This window comes from Equus asinus, chromosome 26, assembly GCF_041296235.1.
Source record: "Equus asinus isolate D_3611 breed Donkey chromosome 26, EquAss-T2T_v2, whole genome shotgun sequence".
In the NCBI taxonomy this organism is placed as follows: Eukaryota; Metazoa; Chordata; class Mammalia; order Perissodactyla; family Equidae; genus Equus; species Equus asinus.
The window spans coordinates 40,183,086-40,202,209 of record NC_091815.1 but is presented as its reverse complement, the minus strand read 5'-3'; the positions used below and the strand labels follow the sequence as shown (position 1 = coordinate 40,202,209).

The 19,124-nt window shown below is 44.5% G+C and overlaps 2 protein-coding genes across 2 annotated transcripts; both read right to left on the bottom strand.

Moving 5' to 3' along the window:
- Nucleotides 1-3,234: 3,234 nt before the first annotated feature.
- LOC106847379 (olfactory receptor 10A7-like) lies at nt 3,235-4,218 on the bottom strand. The gene has a single exon (XM_014866634.3). The coding sequence runs from the start codon at nt 4,216-4,218 to the stop codon at nt 3,235-3,237; it is 984 nt and encodes a 327-aa protein (XP_014722120.2).
- Nucleotides 4,219-10,754: 6,536 nt separating this feature from the next.
- Nucleotides 10,755-11,720, bottom strand: LOC106847380 (olfactory receptor 2A1/2A42-like). The gene has a single exon (XM_014866635.3). The coding sequence runs from the start codon at nt 11,718-11,720 to the stop codon at nt 10,755-10,757; it is 966 nt and encodes a 321-aa protein (XP_014722121.1).
- Nucleotides 11,721-19,124: the final 7,404 nt, after the last annotated feature.

The window sequence follows — 19,124 nt, the reverse complement described above, 5'->3', positions numbered from 1 at the left end:
TATGGCACCTGTTTCTATGTAAAGAAGCTCAGTTCAGCAAGCTGGGTCAACAAAATGGGTATTCATAAGGCAAATCACAACTAGGTTAGGTAAGCATAAGAAACAAGGCTTTGGAGGGAGGCTCAGGTTAAAATCCTGATAACGCCAGATACTAGTTGTGTGAAAATATTTCCCCCATAACTATATCTTTTGTGTTAAATTTAGCTAATATCTTCATGCTTTAGTAGTTGAGGGCTTGGTGTGGATTTTATACCGATATCGAACGATTGAAGAGGTGTCAATGTACTTGGAGGAAGTTTACAATTGTTTACATTTTGAAACAAATATTTGCTTTTTATAAGAAGTTTGAGTCCTATGGAAGTGAATACTCCCTTTCCAATTTCAAGACAGCTATTCATAGGTAATGTGAGAAACAATTGTTATATATCTTTCACACACACACACGTGTGTGTGTATGTGTGTGCTTTTTTTTTTTTTTTTACAAATGGGATCATGCTATGCATACTCTTACAACTTCTTTGTTTAACCCTATATCATGGTTCATCTTTCTATATCACTATCTAGGTCTCTCTCATAATTTTTAACAGTTATATAGTATTCCATTGCATATTAGGCACCAAAATTTATTTTACCAATCCCAATGGTATAAATTTAAGTTTATTCATGTTTTTTACCATTATAGACAATTCTAAAGTGAACATTCATGTACAAATGTCTCTATGTATTGGTGCAAGTGTAGTTGTAAGTAAATTCCTAGATGTGGCTTTTTTGGATCAAAAGAAATATAAAATATCAATGTTGAGAGATATTACCAAGTTGCTCCCTAGAAACTTGTTCTGGTGTACCCTCCTATCAGTAGTGAATGAGAGAAGAGAATATTATTAACGAAGACTTATTAAAGATGCATCAGATAAGGAAATCAGTACTACACCATAAGGTCCTTGAAGACAGGATACGGTCCTATTCATCTTTCATCCAAGGCACGCAGCAGTAGAACTACTACATAAATACTTGCAGAAAGGGAAGAAGGAATAAAGGAAGTTATTCTGGGAGAAATGTGGAGTGGAGTGAGCATGACCTTCAGTTTTGCTAAGTGGATTTGAAGGATGAACATCAATTCCAAGCTGTAGCTGTGTCCAGCTGAGAAAAGGCCATGAGTTGGGGCTATTGAAAGGGGCACGGAGGGGGATGAGTTAGGCACGGACCAAATTCAGGATTCAGATAACTGATTTAATATCTTGCCTCTTTCAATTGCAAACAAAAAATCAAACTCAAAATTGATTAAGATAAAAAATTGGAATTTATTGACTCATGAACTGAAAATCCAGGGTAATATGGCACAAAGAAATTCAGATACTGCGACAACGATGTCAGGACTTGGTGTCTTTCTCCATTTTATGAATCTTCTTGCAATTATATGCATTTATTCCTGATGTACCACTTCTAGGTGCTTCTTGGCAAGTCCAGGTCTATATCCCCCAGCCTCAAGTATGACAGAAAGAGAACAAGTCTTGCCCCAGATGGACCAGCACAATTATTGAGACTTATTTTGACTGGACTGACTTGAGTCCTTGCTAATCTCAGAAACAAAAATTGCTCACAGAGGTAAAATACAGTAGTGGCTCCATGGAAGGGCCAATGCCAACTGAAACAGCTAGAGTGCAGAGTGTCTGCTCTTTCCTAAAACTAGAGGAGCTATTGGCCAGGAGAAGGGGAAGTGGGTGATGGGCACACATCACTGCAGGTGTCTCCCAGCCCAGCTGTCTTAGGGCATCACATCAGCGCTTGCTTCCCTGTTGACACTCTGGAGGGAGACCCCAGGCCTCTCAAAGATGGGAAGTCCTGAAAAGCATATCTGAATATCATTCATTCTTTATTCATCCTTTCAGCAAACATTTATTGAGTGACTACTATGTGTCAGACATGGTGCCAGGTGGTGAGGAGTAAATAATGAGTAGAATTAGACATGGTCAACTTACAGTTTAGTAGGGAAATGACAGACATTAACCAAGTCATCACACAGACAGACTTAAAATTGTAACTGAGTAGACATTTTTCCAAAGAAGACATACAAATGGGCAACAGGTACATGAAAAGGTGCTCGACATCACTAATCATCAGGGAAATGAAAATCAAACCACAATGAGATATCAACTCACACCTATGAGAATGGCTATCATCAAGCAGACAAGAGATAACTGCTGGAGAAGATGTGGAGAAAAGGGAACCCTGTGCACTGTTGGCGGGAATGTAAATTGGTGCAGCCATTTTGGAAAACAGTATGGAGATTCCTCAAGAAATTAAAAATAGAACTACCATATGATCCAGCAATGCTACTTCATGGTATATACCCAAATTAAATGAAAACAGGATATTTAAGAAATATATGCACTTCTGTGTTTATTGTCTTATTATTCACAATAGCCAAGACACGGAAACAACCTAAGCATGCATCAACAGATGAATGGATAAAGATGTGGTATATAAAGAAGACATGGTATATATACACGATGGAATATTATTCAGCCATGAGAAAGAAGGACACTCTTATACTCAAAAATAATTGCAAAAAATATTGCATGAGACATACTCAAAAATTATTTATTGTTTATCTGAAATTCAAGTTTAACTAAGTGTCTTGCATTTATATTTGCTAAAGCCGGCAACATCACTTCCACAGGAACTGTGCTATTACCATGGTTTTATTTTTTTATTATTTATTTATTTGTTTATTTTTGCTGAAGAAGATTTGCCCTGAGTTAACATCTATTGCCAATCTTCTCTTTTTTTGCTTGAGGAATATTAGCCCTGAACTGACATCTGTGCCAACCTTCCTCTATTTTGTATGTAGGTCACTGCCACAGCATGGCTGACAAGTGATGTAGGTCCACACCCAGGATTGAACCCGCAAATCCAGGCCTCTGAAGCAGAGTACACCAAACTTAACCACTATGTCACAGGGCTGGCACCTTACCATGCTTTCAAACATGGATACAGCTCATGCTCCACTACCAGGAACAGAGCCTTATCATACTCAACAAACTGAATGCACCTGAATGATGGCTGGATTCAAAACAGTCATTAGGGAAGTGTTGGTGCCATTGCCAAAAGAGGGAATCACATGAGGAGAATCAAAAATAATTCAGGTTAATGCACATTGAGGTACCTAAAGGCCACTCCAGGTAGGAGAGTCCAGGAAACGGTTGGATGAATGGTTCTGCGATCACAGAGAGGTCATGGAATACGAATTCCTCTTCTTTGAACACACGCGCGCCCCAAGGCAGCCTTCACTTCCTTGTTCCGAAGGCTGTAGACGAGGGGATTGAGCATGGGGGTCACCAGGGTGTAGGAGAGGGACACCACCTGCTTGCTCTCTGGGGAGTAGCTGGCCTTGGGTCGCAAGTGGATGACCCCTGTTGTGCCATAAAACAGAACCACCACAATGAGGTGGGAGGCACATGTGGACAGGGCCTTGTGGCGGCCAGTGGCTGATGGCATCTGGAGGACAGTGGCCAGAATCTTGGTGTAGGACACGGCTATCAGACAGAAGGGAACAATCATAATCAGCACCGTGGCCACCAACACGTGGGCCTCGAAGACCCTGGTGTCCGCACAAACCAGGCTCAGCAGAGGGGCGATGTCACAGAAGAAGTGGCGGATGCCACGTGGTCCACAGAAGGGGAAGTGGAACAGCCAGACTGTGAAGACCAGTGACACGGGGACTCCAGCCAGCCAGCACGTGGCAGCCAGCAGGTGGCAGACTCGTGGGCTCACGATGGCGCCGTAGCACAGGGGCCTGCAGATGGCCACGTAGCGGTCCCAGGCCATGGCGGTCAGGAGGAAGCACTCGGACGTGACACAGGACAGCACCAGGAGCAGCTGCAGGGCACAGCCCGCAGGTGACACTCCCCGCCCGGGCCGCAACAGGGTCACCAGCAGCTGGGGCACGATGTCCAGCGAGAAGCAGATCTCCGCCAGGGCCAAATGGCGCAGGAAGAAGTACATGGGCGCGCGCAGGGCCGGGTCCAGGGCGGTCAGCAGCACGATGAGCGCGTTGCCCAGCAGCGTGAGCAGGAACATGGCCAGGAAGAGCGCAGCCAGCAGCGGCCGCAGTGCCGGCACGTGCGCGAAGCCCAGCAGGAAGAACTCGCGGCCCGAGCTCTGGTTGGCCCAGGGCGGGGCTGCGGGGGCGCCGGGGGAGCCCAGGGCCACCGTCATGGACCCAGAGGGGCCGTGGGGACCGCACCCAGGGAGGCACAGAGCCTGGGGGAGAGGATAGGCGTAAGGAGAAGCGTATAGAGGAGAATAGCTCCTGCCTTGCCTCGGTCCCCTACAGCGCACGCGACACCGAGCAGCGGACAGATCCTATTAAACGGCAGATCAGAACATGCCGCACCCAGAACCCTCCTTGCACACCCAGTGAACGTGGAATGAGAATCAACACCCTTACCAAGGCCCACGAAGCCCTGGCTGGCCTGCCCCTCCCCTCCCTGTGACCTCATCTCCACTGAGCTCCGTCCACAATGGCTTGTCCTGCCTCAGGGCCTTTGCACTGGCCATTCCCTCCCCTTGAGTGGCTCTTTCCCTGGATATTTGTATCACGGTTTCTCTTTTACAAAGGTCCTGTGTGGACTGGCTACCTCTCCGTCCCATCTCCTTCTGATCTTGCTTTCTAATTCCAGCTTCAAAGACTTCATTTCCCAAATGTCTGCCATTTCTTTCCCAGGGCCCTCCGCTTCAGATGCTTCTCTCCTGGGTGTTTGCATGACAGTTTTCTTCTCTTCCTACAAATATCAGCTAAGATGCCCCTCCTCCTCAGAGAGTCCCTTCCTAGTGACCTGCCCCCTAACGTGTCCATGCCCTGGTCACTCTCTAGGACACCGTCTATCCCTGAAAGCACAGCAGAAGTGGCCTGGTTTATCTGCTCACTTGTCTGTCATCTGCCTGCCCCACTCACAGCGTCACATCCCTGAGGGCTTTTCTGCCTGGTTTGCAGCTGTGTTCATGGCACGTGGGACTTCCTGGCACACAGTAGATGTTCAATGAAGTTCAGTCCATTGAATGGTTGAGTCTCTTTTCCAGTAGACAGTAAACAAAAATATGCACTTTCTCCCCAAACATTATTTTCTACTCTGTTTGGTTCAAATCTATTCTGTCTCATGTTTTTAAATGTCAGTTTTGACCATCTAAATCAGTAGTTCTCAACTGGGGATAATTTGGTCCTCCAAGGGACATTTGGCAGTGTGTGGTGACATTTTGGGTTCTTACAACTGGGGTGCTGCTGGCATCTGGTGGGTAGAAGACCGGGATCCTGTTAAACACCCTAGAGTGCACTGGACAACCCCCTCCCCACACCCACACCCCACCCCCTGCCAACACCCAGAAAGATTCTAAGAATCGAGGTTGAAAAACCTTGATATAAATTGATTTCAGGATACACTAATAGGTCATGACCTGCAGTTTGAAAAGAAAAACACCAGGCTGGCAAGAGAGACTTGACCAGTAAATGAGAAAGTGTGATACAGTGATATTAGGAGGCAGGAGAGGGTTTTGAGTGACAGAGAACTTGGGTTTCTTCCAAGCCCTGCCATGTGTGAGCAAACTCAGGCAGGTGTCATCACCTCTAAACCTGCTTTCTTGTCTGTAAAGTGGTGATAGTAGGATTTCCTTCACTTGGAGGATTGCATGAAAAAACTCTACTAAAGCATTCAGCACTTCATCTAAAAACATGAAAGCAGCCAGACGATACTTTCATTAAAAAAAAAATCATATCATGTCATGCTCCTCTTCAGAATTATGGCCAAGATGAGAGATTTGGGCATTATTTATTTTATTCTAAGTGCAGTGAGAAGTTTTTCGAAGGTGGCAGAATTATGGCAGATTCACATGGAATATTATGCAACCATCAAAAAGGAATGCAATCCGGATACAAGGAAATGGAAGATATTCAGGAAGTACTATGCAAAAAATTAAAAGCAAGTTGTAGAGTGAGAAGGATGGTATGACATAACTTATGAAAAAGTGGCCATCTGGACAGATACTGTGTATTTTTCTTCAGGCTCATATATATGTATATAAATGTAAAGAAGGACACTCACCAAACCAATGATGGAGGTTACCCTACAGGTGAGGACTGCAATTGGACGTAAAAGTCAAGGGGAACGTTAGACTTACCTCTTTTAAATTTTATTAAGATAATACATTCATCATTTACTGCAAAATTAGACTGACTATCAAGTCTGATTTCATCAACTCTTTATGAAATTGACCGGCAGGATTGGATTCAGAGCCACGTGGAGCGGCAAAAGCCCATGTTCCTTAAATCCACATTCCCCTCTCCACCCTTGCTGGGCCTGCCCATGTTCAAGGACGCACTTATGGAGCGAGTTTTAGTCACAATTTGCTTCACCAGCTGGACTCACTAAACTAAGAACAAGCTGCCCATCAGGGAGCATCGATGCTTCTCGGTGTGTTTTCTCCCTAAGTTTCCTGACGTCCGAAGAGCACAGATCCTTCCTGTGCCGCAGAGCAGTACTTTCCAAAATGCGGCTTGTGGATCATGATCCACTATGAAATAAGTTTAGTAGGATGTGACCGGCATTCTTTTAATGAGTAGACTTGTTTTTTTTTAAATGAGATCATGGTGTATAATAAGGTTGAGAATGTTTCATGAAACTCTCATTTCAGTTATGTCTGTGCTTATCCAGAAAGTAAACTGTCTTTCTTCCTAGTTCTCATTGTCAAAAGAAATTTGAGAAACACCACTATAGAAATTGCTTTTTATTTAAGAAGAAATGCACACCAGGACCTTCTTTTGTTTGAACTGCAAATAAGGCTGAGAAACATTGTTTTACAACATTGCAAAAAGTAACAAAACACTAGCAGGTGGGAAAAATCAACGGCAGCTCATAAACGGTATCAGTGTGTTTATACTGACCCAGGACCCAGCGGTTTATCAAATTCCTGTCTGGGGGCGTTATCTTTCAGATCTCTAGAAAGTTCAAATAACTCTTGGAGGAAGAGAGGGGCAGCGCCATTGGTTCCTCTTCCTGCTGCATATGGACTCTTGATTTTCTTTTCTAAATCAATAATGCCTGACAGTTTTAGCTTAACCTTCACACATTTTTAAAGAAATTCTCTTCCTCTTGTATTGGGTAGAAGACAGGGGCGCTGCTGACATCCTGCAGTGCACAGGATAGCCCCCCAACAACACAGAATGATTCTACCCACAATGCCAGCACAACCGAGGCTGAGAAACCCATTATAAATTGATTTCAGGATCCACTAGTGGGTCATCTGGACCATTGCTACAGCCTCCCCATCAACCTTCCCCACTCCACTCTCTGTCAGCATTTATTGTATCCACACTCTCCACCTATGAAATCCCTGCCATTTTCTTTGCCCTCTTGGGAATGACACAGATAAATGTTCGGGCTAGCACTTATGCCCAGGGAGAGAAAGAGAGGGACTCAATATTATACACAACAAGCACTTAGACAGGACTTATTTTGTACCAGGTGTTGTTTCAAGCATGTTACTAATGCACTGAATCCTCACGGCAGTCCTCGGTACTATCACCCCCATATAACAGTGCTGGGAACCAAGACTTGAAAGGTTAAGTAACTTGCCAGGGATCCCACAGCTCATAGGGGCAACATGTCAGCCAGTGTCCAAACCTCGGCCAAAATAACTAACTGTTGTTTCCTACGAGGTCATCCATGCCCTTGGTCTCATATTCAAGGGCTTCCCTGGTCATGTCAGGGATGACTCGAGCATATGATGCAGAATGACCCAGAACCTTCTGTGCAGCCCCGGACTCACCTAGGATGCTCAACTCTGGACAGGAAAGGAATCATCTGCTTTCAAGTTACTCCCCTAAACAGAGGTTTAATGCAAACAGCACTAATGGTGGAATGCTTGCTATGGGAGGATGGAGTTAGAGCTTAACTATCCCACCAAACACCAGGGTGAGAATAGCCCAGAGTGAGAGCTCACATAAGCTGTGCAACCTTGGGCAAGGTGCTTAATCTTGACGAGGTCTCCATTCCTTCATCTGCAAATGGGAGGTAATAATACCTACGGCTCAGGCCTGGTGGGAAGAGAAAGGCCTGGCAAAGAGCAAGCGTCCCCAAATGTTTCAGAAAGCCCATTTTAAAGCCAACCAGATGGAAACTTAAACTCAAGCTCTGCCATCTACTAGCTGTGTGACTTACTAAGCCTCTCTGAGCCTCTGTATCCTGGCCTAGAAACTGGTGATAATAATGGTGTCTATTCCATATAAGACTGTTGTGAGAATTCATCGAGATCATGTACAAGCCATGTAAGCATTCAACAACTGTTTGCAGTGTTTGTCAAATTCATCACTACCATCTCATCGCTACTCCTACCACCACCAGCTTCATCACCATTACCACCATCATTATCATCACCATCATCATCATCACCACCATCATCATCATCACCATCAAAGAACGATAATGCCATGAAACACTGTTACAGATTAGCATCACTATCTGGAGAGGGACTTTGGCTGTCCCAGCATCACACAGTCAGGCAGAGCCCCAGACCTCTTCCCCTCACAGCCTGGAGCCCTTCTCCTTCAAGAAGGACCCACTTACCTTCTCCTTCTTGGTCTGTCTGGAACCAAGGACAAAGCTCTGATTACCCCCTTGATCCAGGAGCTCTGGGGCTGGCTGGGATCACAGGAATCAGAGATTTCAATCTTTGGCTCTGGACACAGGATGAAAGCCTTGAGGACTCGACCCACAGAGAATTCTGCTCATTACCAACTCCGTGCCTTTGTGCCCTATGTGAAGGCAGTGGGAGATGGGGAGTGTGGAGCCTCTGCTTCCCTAGAGGCTGTGGCCTCCACCACATTCCCTCTTCCTGGGCTTCTCCATCCCACGCTCCTTCTGAACTCCTGCCTCCGGGATATCTCAGATGGACTGGATTCTGTCTGCTCCTGTCATCACATAAGAAACCCGCAATCTTCACCCTGATGTTTGAGGGCCCCTGAAGTTTGCCCCTACCCATCTCCCCATCCTGGCCCCACGTCCCCACACCCCATGCCTGCCGGTATGTCTGGGGAGCTGAAATAAGCTCTATGCTTATGATTTGTGCTCTTTCCTGTATGGCCGCCATGGTTCAATCAATCACAAAGGTAAAAATAGCCTTTTTAAGGGCCTTATTGTAGAAAATGAAAATACTAGCTATTGATGATGGTGGTGGATGTGTGGGCTCCACACTTTTCCCCACGTGCTTGGGCAAGGGGTTTGAACATCATCACCAACAGTTTTCTCTTCCATAAACGGGTCATAAAAATAGTACCTACCTCCTCGTGTTGTGTGTGTGTCTGATGATCAAAATAAATCATGATTCTAAGTGATTAGCACAATGCCTCGTTCTTTCCATGCCATCAGTAAATGCTCACTAGTCATGCCCAACCACAGAGCCTCAGCTCCAGGGCCAGCAATAGTTCTTGTCATATTGTGAGCACTCAATATGTGTTTGTAGAATGAATGAATGAGTAAGCAAATGACTGTTGTCATTTGTTGAATGCCTACTTTATGCCAGATGCCTGTTTAAGTTTTTTATAAAAAGCGAATCAGTTCCGTAAGTCACAAACAGTGTTAAAAATAGAATAGAGCAGAGAATATCAGCATCTCAGGGCATAAGAGTAAGTGAAGTTTCAGATACCTCCATGCCTGTGTCTGTGTCTATACCTACATCTATATCCCTTTTTCTCTACTTACATCCATATCTATATCTATTTCATGTCCATGTCGAATTCAATGTTGATGTATCTGTATGTCTATTTCTATGTCCATGTCAATATCCATCTTAATTTTAGCTTCTACGTTTAAGTGAGATCTTATAGCATTTTTCTTTCTCTGTCTGGCTTATTTCACTTAGCACAATGCCCTCTAAGTCTGTCTATGTCGTTTCAAATGGCTCTAGAACCTGACTGCCTGCACTTGACTATCACTCATCACTTACTAGCCATATGTGTTACCTCTTTTATTTGTGCCTTTGTTTTCTCACCCATTAAACGTATAGAATGAGGGTCACAGTGCTAGCAACCTCATAAGGTTATTCTGCAGCTGAACACATAAAGCCCTTATAAAAATGCTTGGCACATACAAACTCTATATGAAGTGTAACCTATAATGTCTGTGTGACAATGGATGTCTTACATTGGATTGGGGGCCCCAAAACCCATAAAATCCATGCCTGACATACCTTATTTATTACACCCTGACAATGATTCTATTGGGTCAGTCTTTTGTCCTTTATCGGGGGTCAGCAAACTATGGCCTTCTGCCTGTTGGCCATGGCCCTCAAGCTAGAAACAGTTTTCATGTTACTAAATGGTCAAAAAGAAAATCAAGAGAAGAATATTTTTTGACAATGAGCATTATATAAAATTCAAATTTCAGTGTTCATAAATAAAGGGATTTTTTGGAACACAGCCACACTCATTCATTCATGTATCATCTATGGCTGCTCCCAGGCCACAATGGTGTAGCTGAGCAGTTGCGACAGAGAGCATATAGCTGGGAAAACTGAAAATAGTTACTATCTGATCCTTTATAGGAAATGTTGGTGGGCCCCTGACCTATGCACAGAAATTCATAGAGATAGAATGCACCAAAAGGCGCTCAGCGATTCAGAGAGCTAAAGGAATGTGTATAAGATGACAAAGCTACGCGTCAGAGCTGGGAGGAGCTTCCAGCTCTGTTTCCGGTTCCTCCAGGTCAGCGAAGCACAGCGCGCGACCCCCGGAGCCGGGCAAGGGCATAGCGGGCTGCCGCATGCACCTCGCGGTTTCGAAGACTGTAGATGAGCGGGTTCAGGACTGGCGTGATGACAAGATAGAAAACAGCCACCAGCTTGTGGCACTTGGCGGGGAGAGCGCTGGATCCCCGGGGGCGCAGGTACATGGCGGTCACCGTGCCGTAGAAGAGACCCACCACGGCCAGGTGAGAGCTGCAGGTGGACAGTGCCTTGAAGCGGCTATTGGCGGAGGGTAGCTGGCCCACGGCGACCAGAATCAAGGCGTAGGAGGCAAGGATGAAGGCCAAGGGCACCAAGAGGATGGGCGTGCCCAAGCCATAGACCAGCATGTGATTGGCAGTGGTGTCCGCACACGCCGTCCTCAGCACAGCGGGCAGCTCGCAGAAGAAGTGGTCCACCGGGGGCCTCCCGGGGCAGAAGGGCAGGCGCAGCGCAGCCACGGCGTTGGGCACAGACAATAGAAAGCCCAGCGCCCACGCGGTGGCGGCCAGGGCTGCACAGCGTGGGGGTGTCATAATGGCCGAGTAGCGCAGGGGCTGGCACACGGCCAGGCAGCGGTCCAGCGCCATGGCAGCCAGGAGAATGGTCTCGCAGCTGCCCAGGGAGATCCCCACGTAAAGCTGGGCCCCGCAGCGTGCCGGGGAGAGGGTTGCTCGGCGTGCCACCATGTGCACCAGCGCCTGCGGGAGTGTGGTGCTCACATACGCGGTGTCCAGCAGCGCCAGGTGGGCGAGCAGGCGGTACATGGGCCGGTGCAGCCGCTGGTCTAGTGCGATCAGCCCCAATAGGGCGCCGTTGCCCAGTACTGTGGCCAGATAGGCCGCCAGGAGGGCGGCCCACAGCAAGGGCCGCAGGGGTGGCGGGGTCCACAGCCCCAGCAGCACGAAGTCCGAGGTCCCTGTCTCATTCCAGTTGGCCGCGCCCATCCTGGGGGAGAGAGGTAGCTGTGAGGCTCCACTGCAGCCACTTCTGGGGCTGGGGGTGTCGGCACTGATCTTTTTCCTTTGTCTCTTTGCTTTCTTACCTCCTCCTCCTTCCCTCCCTCTCTCTGTCTCTCTGTTTCTTTTTCTCTCCTTCTCTCTCTCCCTCTCTTCCTCCCTCCTCCCTCCTCCCTTCTCTGTCTCTCTCCCGTCCTCCTCCCTCTTATCTCTCTAGTCCTACCAAACTCTGCATTCTCTTTCCCTTTCTTTTTGCAATATGTTTTTCCTCTTACACTCCCTTCCTCTGTCTCAACTTTGTCTTTGCGCAGTGCCAGCCAGGTTACTCCCAACCTTTCCAAACAGGACTTATGTCTCTCTTAAGATAGCAATCAGTGTATGCTGGTGGGAATGCAAACTGGTACAGCCACTATGGAAAACAGTATGGACATTTCTCAAAATGTTAAAAATAGAAATACCATATGATCCAGCTATCCCACTTCTGGGTATTTATCCAAAGAATAGGAAAACACTAATTCTAAAAGATATATGCACCACTGTGTTCATTCCAGCATTATTCACAATAGCCAAGACCTGGAAGCAAGCCAAGTGTCTATCAATGAATGAATGGATAAGGAAGATGTGGTATATATATACAACGGAATGCTACTCAGGCATAAAAAAAGATTAAATTGTGCCATTTGCAACAACATGGATGGACCTTGAGGATATTATGCTAAGTGAAATAAGACAAATACCACATGATTTCACTCACATGAGGAAGATAAACAAACAGATAGATACAGAGAACAGATTAGTGGTTACCAGAAGGGAAGGAGATGGGGGGAGGGTGAAAGGGGTAAAGGGGAACATGTGCATGGTGGTGTATGAAAGCTAGGCTTTCTGTGAACACAATGCAGTCTACAGAGAAATTGATATATAATAACGCATACTTGAAATTTACACAATGTTATAAACCAATGTGACCTCAATAAAATAATTTTTAAAATAAAAAATAAATAAAGTAATGATCATAAAATCCATCTCACAGGATTGGGAAGGTTGCATAATGGATACACCCAGCACAGTGCCTCATTCACAATATTGTATTTTTATTCCTCTCCTCTCTCTTGTTTCTCCATCTGTCTTCCCACACCCTTCATCCTTCTCTGGTCTTCCTGTCATTTCTTATGCTCCTGGTTCCCTCTTTCCTCTGCCTCTTACCTCATATTTCTCTGTATCCACATCTTGCTTTCTGTTTCACAATGATAATACCAGCAGCTGCCATTGTTTGAACACTGTGGGTGGGCCACACATTCCACTAAGCACCGTGTATGCACTAACTCACTTATTTGCAAGGAAAGTGGTGTTATTATTATTCCCATTTTACACATGAGGAAACAAATGCTGAGACACATTTTTTGTTAATGTCAACCAGAGGAAAAAACAAACCAAAAACCAAGTCTTGCCTGACTGTTGAGGCCAGGCTTTTAACCATCACATCCAGCTCTATTCTTTTCTCCTCTCTCTGCCTTTTGAATCCACATTCGTCTCATTTCCTTCTCTTGTCTTCTTGCATTGGCTGAGAACTTGAGGACAGGGTTGAATGGTGGCCATGACAACAGAGATTCTTGCCTTCTCCCGACCTTTGTAAGGATTCAACTAATGTTTACTGGTGTCTTTTCTTTACATCCTTTATCAGATTAAGGAAAGCTACCCCTTCTTCTAATCTACTAAGATATTTGTTTATTTGGATCATAAGTAAATGCTGTATTATATCTAATACTTTTCTGACATTTATTGCTTTTCATCATCATACATTATTCTTCATCCTGTTAACGTGAATTAGAGTCATGCACCACATAACGACGTTTTGGTCAACAACGGACCACATATACGATGGTGGCCCCATAAGATTAGTACCATAGAGCATAGGTGTGTAGCAGGCTATACTGTCTAGGTTTGTGTAAGTATACTCTGTGATGTTCACACAGTGATAAAATTGCCTAACAATGCATTTCTCAGAATGTATCCCTGTCATTCAGTGACACATGGCTGTACACTGATATACATTCGAACAGTTATATCTAATAGTTTTTGAGCACCAATTATGTCCTAGGAAGTAATTCAGGAGCTTTTATGTGGATTAATACATTTAATCCTCATAAATACCCTATGAGGTAAGTTTTCTTCTTAATATTGCTATGTTATTATTATTTTCCTGTTATTGCCATCTTATAAATGAGAAAACTGAGGTATAGAGAGGTGAACTAATTTGCCCAAGTTAATACAGCCATTTAAACTTTCAGGGTGTGATTCAAACCTAAACATTCTCAATTTGGAACCAATAATCTTCTCTCTATGCCATTCCAGTTATATTGAATATTTCATCTTTACATTCCTGGAATAAAACTTACTTGTTTCATGTTGTATACATATTTTGTTAGAATGCTGGTTTTGCTTAATTACAAGTTTATTTGGGTCTTTTGTTTCATATTGATTATACTTTTAGACTGTGTTTCCTGTACTATTTTGACCAATTATCAGATCAAAATTATCCGTGCCTGACAAAAGTTTCGTCAACTATCAATCTTTTGACCAGTTATCAATCAAAAATTATCCATGCCTGAAATAAACTAGATGGCATTGTATCTTTTTCTCTTTTCTGTAATGTTTCGTACAGGAATTGCTTGATCAATTACTTGGGAGATTTAGTAAAACCTCATTCTGTTCTCTCTCCACTTCTCTCTCTCTCCTATTTTATTTCCTCTCTTCTCCCTTATCCGTTTCCCTCCATTTCTGTCTTCACCTCTCTTTTTGGTCTTCTCATCCTGTGGCAAGGGCATGTGTGTGTACACATGGGGGTCACAGGAACCCATTCCCCCGGTGGGTCATGACCCCCATCCCCAAACATAAGCCCAGGGGTCATTTACACACCGCCCAGTCCCACCTTCTCTGCCACCTTCTTTTCACCTCTTATGCTCTCCCTTCATTTCTTTCTCTACACTCCTCTCATCTTGCTCCATGGACCAGGCACAGATTCTGAAAGCCCCTTTTTCCACTCCATGGACCAAGCTCAGTTACCCTGAGTCCACAGTCATGCTTCAGGAGTCTGCAAACCCCCAACATTAAATTGTGAGTTGCCTTTGTCCATTTTGCTGGAATGAGGGCAATTTTCTCTAAGAGCTCATGACCCACACAAGAGAGAGCCATGGTCAGCACCTCCTTGCTCTCTCTCTTCCTAACTCCTCTTTCCCTTCCCCTCTCTGGGGTTGTCTTCTCCTTCCCCCGTTTCCTCTTGATCTCTCACAATCTTTTCATTTCTATTTCTCCTTTCCTCTCCTTATTTCATTGCTTCTGTATTCCATGGTTTTCTTCCATTTCTATTTATTCTGTGTCTTATTTTCTCTGCGGTGTCCTGCTGTGGATCCTCCAGTTGGGTCTTTCATTTTCCCTCTCTCACTCCCGCTTCCCTCTCTTCCTTCCTTAGTCTCTATTTCTCTTTTTCCTTTTTCTTCCTTCTTTCCAGCTTTATTTGTCTCTATGTCTTTCTCTTTCCTTTCCCTCTGCCTGTCCCTTATTTTCACACATCTGTCTTCTCTCTGCTCTCTTGTCTTTCCTTCCCTCCCTATCACTCTCATGGTTCCTTGCAGTTCTCAATTTTCTCCTCTCCCTACAGATTTCTCTGTCTCTGATAGTCACTTTCTTCGCCTCCTCTCAGGCTATTCCTCTGCATCATCATTCTTCCCTTCATCTTCCTGCTTTCCTCTCTCCTTCATCTCTCAACATCCTTCCCAACTTTTTCCCTGGCTTCTCCCTCCTCCTTTTCCTTCCTTCTCCTGCTTTGTACCAGTGGCTGCTGTCAGTCCATTCTGGGGAGAGCTGGGCTTATGACTCTGGTCTCCACTCCTCCTCTCTAAGCACAGGGCCTGGAACAGACAAGCACAGGGCAGGCAGTGAACACATGAGAAATCTGGCCTGGTCCTCCACCAGGAGAAGACCACTCCTAGGAAGTCTATAGAGGGCACCCATCTTTCAGAAGTCACAGGGAATTTGTTGGCCTTGTTCCCAGCTGACCACATCCCTGGGGCTGACCCCAGAGCCTTCAATGAGGAAATTCCCGTATATATTTGTTGAAAGAATGGAGGACAGTGGCTGAGAGTGGGGGTCTCTGCAACTGATTGGTTCTGTGAAGATTCTGCCTTTGTCATGGAATAATGGTGTAGACTCTCTGACCCTCAGTTTCCTCATTTGTAAGGTGATGACAATTACTATACCTAAGTCACAAACATTTGAAGAATATATTGGTTAAGTAAAGAGTGTTATAAGAGCATTATAATCCTAACCTGATTACTGTTTCAATAGGTAATGAGTTCCAATTCCTACCTAGGACTGGTCTATTAGGCATTCTGTAGCGTGAAAGCTGAAATTATTGTTAAGTAAAGAAGCATTTAGAGTCTATACAGAAGTATGTCTAGATCTGATGAAATTAATGTAGAAGCCAGCAAGAGGTCTTTGCTACAACTTTTTAGAAAGAGAATAATTATATAGAGTGTGTGCGTGCTTTCTTCTTTATTCAGCAAATATACTTTGTGAATAATTTGCAGGCTAGATTTGGTGTTAGGTGCTGGAGATATAATGATGAGCAAAGTTGGCATACTTCCTTTCATTTTAGAGTTATTTAATTTATCTTCAACGTGGCCTAGATAGATTTCCAGATCTGTGGTAAAATCTCTAATAATAAGTTGTTTCTTTAGATTGCTACAATATCAACTTTATTCTCATTTTAAACTAATGTTGGAGGATACAGTCTCAAATTAACTTCTGACAATTTTCAATTTGTGCATACCAGATCTCTAATTAAAAAGTGTCTCATAGTCATTTAGCTTCCCATTAAATTGTACATATTTGACATAACATTAATATCATAAATTCCGCGAGATGTTGAGTTTTACACTTATGACTTAGTACAATTTTCTTAAAAGTCAATAAAATCTCTGAAAATCAGAAATTCTGTTGGAGTAAAAAGAGTGAAACCCTGCCTAAATATTTTGCTTTACAAATAAAAAACACTTATCTGAAAAATGTTTATACACATAAAGCCCTAAGAAAACTGCCTGTCACATGGAATGTGCCCTATGAGTGTAACTATTATAATTGTTGTTGTTATGATTATTACTGTTATAATCTATTACTTTTATTGATGTTGTTGGTATCTCCCCGTACACCAAGCTCCAGCCATTATAGGACACTGGTTCTTAATCTCTTTTGTATCAGGGCTCCTTTTGAGAGTGCGGAAAAGACACAGATCTTTCCCCAGGAAATATCCCATGCATAACATTTTGCATATAAATTTGGAGGTGATTGGTCCCTGAGCCAATTCTAGGGCCCTTGAGGAGAACAGTGTGCTCAAAGCTTTGTGAAACCATGTTATAGGAAAAATACTGAAAGAATTAAATATATTTAGACTTGTGAAGGAAGGACCAAGGGAGACTTTTTTAAAAAATGCTTAGCAGACTTTCTCTTCAAAGACTTAAAGAAATGTTCTCAAATTTCCTAGGACTATAACTCTCACTAACACTGAATTGTTTTCATCTCAGAATAAAGACAGATGGTGCTGAAAGCCCCCCGTTTCCTGATCCTCTCTCATCCTTCCCTCACCTCATTGAGGGCATCCCCTCTGGTCTTGTCTGCTGCAGTGGCCACTGTCTTGTCTCCCATCTCCAGATTCAATACTAGTGATTTTCCTGAGCAACATATTAATCATGTCCCTTCCCTGCTTGAAAATCTTCAATGGGTCTCCTTGGCCTCCAGGATAAGGTGGAAATTCCTTAACACTCCTACGAGACCCTTCATCCCTTGGAATATCTTTCCAGCACCCCCAGCACCTTCCACTTATACATCAGCCTCTAGAGACCTTTATGCCTTGCTGTTCACCCACTCAAGCATTTATTGAACACCCGCTGAACAAATGTTAGGAACTGTGCTGGGCCCTGGGGTTCATTAGAGAAACTCATAGATGATGTCCTTCCTCTCACGGAATGTATATTGCAGCTTAGGAGGGAGATAACCAACCAACTAACAATTAATCAGTCCTGTAATTTCATAGAGAGACTATGCATTATGGAGGAAATACTAGGGTGTAATATGATAGAATGTGATCAGCAAGTGGGTTATTTTAAAGCAGAGGCCAGTGAATGTAACACTTGAGTCATATGTTAGATATGTGGATATCCTGAAGACGAGGAGGATCCACAAAGTGAAGATCTGGAGAAAGAACATTCAAGGTGGAGGAGCAGCAAGTGAAAATGTCCTGAGGCAGGAGTAGCTTGGTTGGTTTAACAGACAGAAGGTCAGTGGCCAGAGTGTTGTGAGTAAAAGGAAAGATAATATGGGTGAGGATGGAGAGGCTAGCACGGGGCAGATCATGTAGGAGCTAGAAGACATGGAGCACGACAGAGAGCACAATTCTGATTTGCAAAACCTGAGGTAATCAGAGAAAAGTTGTGGGTTCTAGTCTCTGAGTGAACAGGGGTCTTATGCGTGTGCAGCTGTGCTTATAATTTGATGAATGTAGTGAATGCTAAGAATCCTTGCTCTCCAAATACTCCCATTTTGGAAGGCAACTTGGTCTCTTGAAATTGTTGTTTTTTAGGACTTTGGGGGAGGGGGGAAATAGTGTCTACAATAGGCAATTGTATGCATGACTCTGGGGCTCAGGAGAGGGATGATGGCTAGAAATGGAGATTTTGGATGATCAAATGCCCTCAGCACTTAAAAACCAACTGAAGTCATGGGTGCAGGTGAGGCCATACGGAAGAGGTGCATGCAGAGCTAGTGTGTGCCATTTGGGTCACGACAGTCTTTGAGGAGAAAAATCACCCTCATAAACACACTCACTCATAAGTGATTTTGCACGTTTTGATCTCTGAAGCACAAAAATGCCTGCATGTGAGTCTCTCCAGGAATCCATGACCTGCAACAGACTCACCTCCACACAGAAATCTCCTAATTCCTTCTTCACTGTAAGGCAGCTTCGAAGCTCCACATCCCCATAGCAGAGCAGTCAGATGGTTGCCCAAGACTAGCGGTGGGCACTCTGTCTGGGATTCACGGTGCTGGGGCTCAGAAGCTGAGACAGTAGCAAGAAGTCCAATTGGCCTCATCACAGGAAGAGTTAAAGCATTCTAACTGGTTCCTTGGAGAACCTTGTCACGAGGGACTGAAGGAAGTAACTATCAGTCTCCCCATTTTAAACACACACCCCAGGCCAGGGCTCTGGGCACCACCCTCAGCTCCCACAAGGAACCCTAATTGGCCATTGCTAATGAGGTTTTGGTGGGGAGGCCTTGGCACAAGAGCACAGACTCTCTTGGGCTCTTCTGGGACCTCTGCCTACCCTCTCTGGATGCG

Coding starts and splice junctions, on each gene's coding strand:
- LOC106847379 (XM_014866634.3), bottom strand. CDS start 4,218: ATGACGGTGGCCCTGGGCTCCCCCGGCGCCCCCGCAGCCCCGCCCTGG.
- LOC106847380 (XM_014866635.3), bottom strand. CDS start 11,720: ATGGGCGCGGCCAACTGGAATGAGACAGGGACCTCGGACTTCGTGCTG.